Below are 7647 nucleotides of genomic sequence, written 5' to 3'. Positions count from 1 at the left end.
TTTACCCAACCGTAAGTTATTTATATTTTTAAAAAGTGAATACGTACGGCAACTATTAACTCTAGCAGTCAGATACGTTTACTGCCATAAAATTCCATAACTAGTGTATATGTTTTAAATATACTGAAACATTCAATGTCAAGTATTAAAATGTACTCGGTGAGTGACAGAAATTTGTTAAGCGTTTTCAGATCACCTTCACTGCTCGGTAGCAATGCTAATTGTGCGTAACGTGCCGCAACGCTTTGTGGGAAATGCAATTGATCTCTATCCCAACCCGTTCGGTTCACGGTTTTCGTATAGCGGCCTTACAGCGACATCTAGTGTTGATATGGGACATCAATGGGAAGCGCTTTCTGTTGGAAACTAATTTCAACTTATTTCTTAAATTGAGTTCCCGTTCTTACTTTATGCGTGCTGTTTTTTTAGTGTTTTTAAACTTTATATAATTATTGTAGTACCGCTTTGAGCCTGACCTTTTGAGGGGGCGTTGTTGTAACGAAACTGACATTTCATACAGGGAACATCACTATTTTCATTTATTGACTAAATTATCTGTTCTAATTTGAAATACTCAAATATTGTGTTACTGGTGATATTATGGTGAATAAATCTTATGCTTCTTTGTGAAACATCTAACCTTTAGCCACGAGGTCAGGTTGATCTATTATTCATTATCATGGTCTAGAGTAGACAACCAGTTAAATATTATCTAGATACTGCCAGAACTGGAAGACTGTTGTGCCTTGGAGGAAGTATACTAATTTCAAATGTACAGTTTTGTCTCAGTGGGAAACCCAACACAGGAAGCATCTGTCTGGCTTGACCCTGGAGGTCTAAAGAGGCTTTGCTGTCCTCACCCACAGTTGGAGTGGATGAGGATGAGGAGGGCTGGGGTGAATTCTCTGTGACACCATGTTCCCCAAACACAAACCACCTTTTGTGAAGACTCCAGTGAGCGTGGAAGTAGAACTGTACCTGTGTGTCCTCGTGTCCCGTTGCAGCTCATCTATCATTGATGCTCCTGTCGCTCACCAACCTGAATCTCGGTTTCCCCATTCCCCTGCTGCCTTCAAAAAGCCTTTGTCCTCTCTGCTCACACTTGCAGAGACAAAGCAGCAACAGGATTCCCACACCAGTATGACGTCAGAACAGCAAACAAACCGTGCTGGGTTGCCGTCTTTTCCTGACGAAGAAGGGTCCTTCTTTCACAAATGTTTCAGCATTTCAGCCACGGTTTTAATAACGTAAGCTAGCCGGCAGTAGTCATAGTTACGAGTCCATCTGCTCTGATGTGACAGAAGGTGGATCGGCCGATAGAAATAAAAGCTTTCAGAGGAAACGACAACAAAACTGTGGAAACCATGGTAACACAGCACATCCATTTTATTCCACTACAAAAAGAGGTTTCTTAAGAGCACCAGTAAAAGCGGGACAGCGTCCAGTTCGTCTCGGACGGCACACCACTGACTGGACTGCTAACCAAGCAAGTAGAAGTCCTTCAGTCCCAGAGGAAGGAGGGAAACCTCTCTGTCCACTTTCACATGCAGATGCTGGGAGTAGATTATTATTCTTATTACTATTATGAAACCAAAAAGAGCAGGCGACAGAGGAAAAGCCCGTGATCCAGTCTGGGGAGAGAGAGACCACAGGAGTCTTACTTAAAGTCGCTGAGTGGGAAAGAAATCACACTACGATGGAAAATAATGTCTAAATGAAACTCAAATACTTCCCAAGGAAACAGTTAGGAAATCAACGGGCCGCAGCAGTGCAGCCCAGATGTGTGCGTGTGTGTGCCCCGAGCACAAACACAGAGGTTGACCTTTGACCTGGCCTCGTGACATTTTTTTCTTGTGGAAATACAGTTGAGGCCAGACAATCTTGAAACGGCGACCTTTAGTTCCAGTCCAGCATGCAGCTCAGTGAAATTGAAACATTGTCCGATAGCAGCGGCGTGGTGGGATTGTTGAAATGGAGACGGAGGCGTCGCTGCTTTGCTCTCGCGCTCTTGGCGGCGGCTTGAGGCAGATTTCTGGAGTTTGTGGTATAAAGTAACTTAAAACAACAGTGTACAATAATTTCACCCAAAATGTGAAGATATTAGTTAAATAATAATCCGTGCTAAATTAAATTGACCCTTTACAATTCTTTGCTTATTACATTAGTATATTAATATTGATTCCCCCTTCCCATGTACATTCAAGCACAAAAGATCGTTATGAAAGCTAATGTTACGATTCATTCTCTGTAGAATTTCCTACAAAAGAAGGTTTGAAGACATTGTTCTGTTCAAAGAAGTTAAATGATTAAAATGTGATTGTTCCAAAGCGTGAAATCTTTGTCAGATCTTTTGACCTTTTTTCTTCAAATGAAAATGCATAGCAAGATTACACCTCAGTGTTTGTCACACATGGCTCTCGTAAAACACCTGGCAGGGAGGAACCGTATTGGCAGCCGTGTGCTCCGCCTCCACCATGTCGACGTGCTCCTCGGCCGCAACCTCGACCTCAGCTTCAGCTTCAGCCTCAGCCTCAGCCTCAGCTTCCACCTCGGCCTCCACCACCACGTCAACTTCCACATCCACCTCCACCTCAGCGTCCTCGTCCTGGTGGAGAGGAGCAGGTGGTGCGGGGGATAAGGGAGGAGTGCTGGAGCCCGCCGCTTCCGGCTGAGGCGGGGCGTCGATGTTGCAGTACCCGCCGATGGCCAGCGGCGGGTGGACCGACACCTGGATGGCGATGTGCTGCGGCTGCTCGTGAACGGAGGAGTTGTCCGAGTCGGCAGCGGGCGACTCGCTGCGATCCCTCTCCCTCTCCCGCTCCCTGTCCTGCAGGATGGTGAAGACGTCCCTGGCCCCGATGGAAGGCAACCTGCCCACCATGTCCCGCGGTCCCTCGGGCAAATGACGGATGAACGTGTGCCTCATGTCCTCCACCCCCACCACCTCCAGGATCTCCTCCATGAAGGTGCGACAGTTCATGATGAGCGGTGGCAGCGGGATGCTGCGGGCCAGCTCCTCGATGTAGCGGGCAAACTCCATGGTCTTGAACTGCGTCACCTTGGCCAGCTCCAGCGTCTTGGCCGAGGTGATGATGGGAATGCGCTTGGCGATCTCGAAGGCTTTCTGCAGCTTCTCAGCGCCCTCCGTGCGGAAGAACTCGTTGATGGCTTTCTCCGTCTTCTTCAGGTGGCTGCTCATCATGCAGAGGCGTGTGATGTTCAGGGCCATGATGATGGTGAAGGTGACCAGGCACACCACCATGTAGTAGACGCCCATGTCCCCTTTGGTGATCACCACGCGCAACGTCACGGTGCAGTTGGAGTTGCCGTGCACGTTGGACGCCATGCACGTGTACTTACCGCGGTCTGCAAACTCGATGGCGGTGATGTTGAGGACGCCGTCCTCCAGCAGCCACCACTTCCCACCTGAGACACAGAGACACAGAGACGGACGCCATTAATATGGAAAACACATCAGCCACAACTGGAACCACGTCACCAGGGAAACGCTGCCACTTCCTGTGAGGACTTCCCTTTAACGCAACAAAACACATTTTGCATGCGTTTGAAAAAAATAATATAAAGAAAGCAAGTGAAGCAAGACTAATAATTGCATGGTGTGACTGCACTGTGTACTGCAGTGTACAGCTGCTCCATGCAGGCCTGCACGAGGCTACAGGATGAAGATCCAGCCTCACTCATCTGTCACTCATCAGCTGTGAAATGTCAGATACATAATTTATCTTTATTCACTTCACAACAGTTCCATGCAGGTCTCGGTGTTCAGACTATAAAGCAGCAGTGACCTTATTATTGCAGCTTGAGCTTGAATATTTAAACAGCTGCTGCGGCTGCTTTCCATGTTCACTGCGGTCTGACCGAGGCAAAGGCCACTAATCAAAGTAGGTCAGCGTACACACGTGCATGCAGCTAATCATGTATCTGCACATGCTTCACACACACATGCCGTGTAATTATGTTTTTCTACAGAAGATAATCATAAGCTGCGCGTCCTAAACATTCATCTCGCTCACGGTCACGTTTTCCAGAGCAGCTATGCCGCTCGTATTTCCTATTGCGGCAAAAATGGAAGCGAAGAGAAGAGAGACAGCAGGCCGTCCCAGGCAGATTTACATCAGTGGGAGGAGGAGGAGGAGCACAAGACTAAATCTGTAGCAGGCTGTCTCTTCTTCATGCTGCATCCTCAGCGTGATGCATTTTCCACAGTGCTATCCACTGGAGACCATGAATGAACAGAGGTAGCCCGGCCGACAACAGCGGCCCGCCCATCCGCCTTTTCCATGTGAGGGCCCAATTTCTAATTTTACCGACAGCAGCAGCTCATGTCCTGTGATAGATGTGCTGCCAAGGACTATGGGTAAAGTGACCCTGTGTGTGTGTGTTTGTGTGTGTGTGTGTGTGTGTGTGTGTGTGTGTGTGTGTGTGTGTGTGTGTGTGTGTGTGTGTGTGTGTGTGTGTGTGTGTGTGTGTGTGTGTGTGTGTGTGTGTGTGTGTGTACAACTTAATAAAAGCGGCACCAAGGAGCCTGAGTGGCTGTGATGCTTTGAAATCTATACAGAAAAGCAGGCAGGGCAGAGCAGTGATGGAGTAACCACTGCTTATTACTGAGTCAACCACTGCTGGCTGTGGTGGAAGTTAATCCTCTTTAATTACATTTCTGAGGCAAACCCAGGAGAAAAGGCTCTTGCATGGTTCAGGCAGTTCAGTTCAGTTCTGGTGTGTGTGTGTGTGTGTGTGTGGGTGTGTGGTGGGGGGGTCACAATAACACAGCCTCTCCTCTTTGATGGCAGGTTTCAACAGGTCTGCACACTAGAACGTCTCTGCTGTAGTCCACATTCCTTCTGAGCTGAAGCCCGTGGGAGCCTTGGATTCTATCTGAATTATCAGCTACACTTACTTTCTAAATGAATTCCTACGTTTAATTGGTCAGTACCGGCCATGGTGGCGAGTAAATGAGCACTTGCTGCCAGGCTGGAAGTGCCATAATTGGAGCAAGTTCCCCATCAGGAGGCCATCTAGACTAAATGCTCCACTGTTCGTGGTTCAGCTCCGGCTGGGATTTAGCATCTAATGAAAACATCTGCAACGCAACAGCCTGTAATACAAAACCATTATGAGGATTTAAAACGCTCTCCTGCTTGTTAAGAGCCTTCACCGCCAATAATTTCCTTTGATGGGATGTCACTTCCTTTGTTTACATGACGTTCCTCATTTGAGATGCATTCTTACAGGCCTAACCTCTTCAGCTGGCTGGATTAAAAGCTCTTTGCTCCTCCTCCGCAGAGCAGGACATGTTTCTATCAAACCTGCTTGTTGCTTCCTTGAACTTACAAGCTTGAATAACTATAATTAAATTCTTCAAAGAGGATATAAGCCTGCAAAGTTCTCCTTTTCTATACAGAAACACATGACAGAGAGTTTATTAAGATGTCGGTGTGTTTAAAAAATGTAGTTGTGTCGAGTTGATTTGTCAAATCATCAACAGAGCTGCGATGCTGTGAAAAAGAGAGCAGGAAACCAGGTTGTAAAGTCACACCAACCAAAGAAGTTTGTCTCACCACTCGTCTCTGTGTCCAGGCGGTCTCCATGGGAGTTGAACCACTGCACACTGGGGAACGGGTCTCCGGTGACATTGCAATCAATCAGCGCACAGCTCCCCTCCCGGGCGATTATCTGGCTCACTTTTGTGAACACAACGGGGACAAATCCTCCGTCCGTCACCGTGCCGTTTACGGTGCTGTTCCCATCCGACTCCACCGATAAGGCCCCGGCGGTGTGAGCGGTGATAAGGGACGCCAAGACCAAGAGAGTGTATCCACCAGCCCAGAGCATTTTCTCCAACTGTTGATGTGTCACACAAGGGCCGAGAGAGTGTGTCATTGAGCCTGCGTCTCCATCCTGCAGACTGGCTATCTCTTGGTACAACAAGGCAATTTGGTATTCAGCTCTGCCGCTCCAAGCATCTCACTGAAAACAAAGACATTGATTGGCATACATTAATGACAGATGCAGCAGGGCAGAAGAAAATGTGCCCCATATTCTGAAGCTCCAGCAGAACGGTTAAGATAATGATAATAGGATAGATGTGTGGGGTTTAAGCTAGCTACTAAATTAGTTAATAGAGCCTATTTAAATCAAATAAGCCAAAATGTGAACAATCACCATATTGACTTGTTATGTCAAATACAAGTTATTTGGAGGTTCCATCTTAACGTTAAAGACTATTTACATTAAAGACGATTAATTGTCAATAACAAATGTTTGACTGCAGTGTGGTGGCTCCGTTATTATTAGATTAGACATGTTGGATGAAATAAAAGGGTTGTTTTGGCAGTTGGTCAGACTATAGACACGCAAGAAAGTTTAACCAATTTCAGAGATGAATAAATAGATATTATATATAAGTGGTTAATGCTCTTTGTTCAAGTAAAACCCATCGCTTATCCTGTAGAAAGCCTCCAGGCAGTGGGGCCACGCTGGCAAATGTTCCGTGAACGCGTCATTTTCACCAATATACTAAAAATATTCCGTTTGATGCAAGCATACTCCTAAACGTTGAGAATTAAGTCTAAGGTTTCATTATGTCCATACTGGCAGCTTTAAGCTACGGCCGGGCTCGATTTCACATTGAGATGTAGCAGAAAAGTCAAATAAAAGCCAAAATAACGTTGTGTGACATTGTATACGCATAACTAGGTTAATGAACTGTAGTTACAGCGTGTCGATCTTTGTAGTGGCACGATTATAGCAGCTGGATTAACACGAAAACAAAGAACATTTAGGTTTTACACATTACAACATAACGGAACGGCGCGGGCTCCGTCTATTCCATGGACATGCTCTCGTTAAACCCTACCCACCTACGTCGTGTATCAATGTAGAAATCCCAACGCGATACGGAAAATTAACTTCTGCGTTGAATAACGCGTAAGTGTTGACATTTACAGCCGCAAATATACATTCGCTTTCTCAAATATGATCATTTAACGCGAAGAAAGGCATTACACGCACTTGGGATACGGCTATAAACCGGAAGGGAGTCGTGTATCACGGGACCCTTCCTGCCGTTGTACCGCTGCAAACTACTTATTCCCTTAAACGCGGACGTTGCCTCCTACACAAAGAAGCGCGTAGTAAATAATATAACAAACGTATGAATAAATAAGATAAACAGGGTCATATGTACGGAGAAACATGGTTAGCGTTACTACCTCCTCGACGTTCCAGCATCAACAATCGGCCAACTCGGCGTCGACGTTGCCTGCCAAATTGACGAAAACCCGCGGGGGCGAATTAAGCGAACATTCCGACTTTCATACTTACATCATCATCCGCGGCCGCTAAACTCATGGATGCTCGGTGGGAAACGCTGGGCTCGAATCTATTCCTCTACCGCCTCCATCCCCCAGCCGCTGTCCGCCCTCAGTGGAAACGGTAGCGATTGTGTGTGAGCCTCCGTGTGGGCCGGAGCAGCTCCAGGGCAGGTGCCGTCTCACTGGAGCTCATCAATAATCAATTAGATTACACCTCGTATTCCTAAAATGATAATACTGAGATTTGTTTTGTCGTTTTAAGTCAAATACACGCCATAACGGTCACTAACGCCACCCTGGGGCCCTCGGGGTG

General features: G+C 46.7%; 1 protein-coding gene across 3 annotated transcripts; it reads right to left on the bottom strand.

The window, feature by feature from the left end:
• Window positions 1-1368: 1368 nt before the first annotated feature.
• Window positions 1369-7603, bottom strand: mfap3l (microfibril associated protein 3 like). 3 transcript variants are annotated; one of them, XM_076162596.1, is made up of 3 exons: window positions 7345-7603; window positions 5580-5988; window positions 1369-3426 (listed from the first exon to the last, which is right to left on the bottom strand). In XM_076162596.1, exons 2-3 carry the CDS (start codon window positions 5899-5901, stop codon window positions 2405-2407), a joined length of 1344 nt encoding a protein of 447 aa, XP_076018711.1. In that variant the 5' UTR covers window positions 5902-5988; window positions 7345-7603; the 3' UTR covers window positions 1369-2404. The 3 variants fall into 3 exon arrangements, with proteins under 3 accessions (XP_076018711.1, XP_076018713.1, XP_076018712.1); XM_076162598.1 differs by lacking the exon at window positions 7345-7603 and adding an exon at window positions 7233-7338; XM_076162597.1 differs by lacking the exon at window positions 7345-7603 and adding an exon at window positions 7208-7328.
• Window positions 7604-7647: the final 44 nt, after the last annotated feature.

Source organism: Genypterus blacodes, unplaced genomic scaffold, assembly GCF_046128005.1.
Source record: "Genypterus blacodes isolate CSIRO-AG114 ecotype Tasmania unplaced genomic scaffold, CSIRO-AGI_Gbla_v1 ptg000122l_1, whole genome shotgun sequence".
In the NCBI taxonomy this organism is placed as follows: Eukaryota; Metazoa; Chordata; class Actinopteri; order Ophidiiformes; family Ophidiidae; genus Genypterus; species Genypterus blacodes.
Note: the sequence above shows the minus strand (reverse complement) of the source record. Positions and strands in the feature narration are given on the sequence as shown.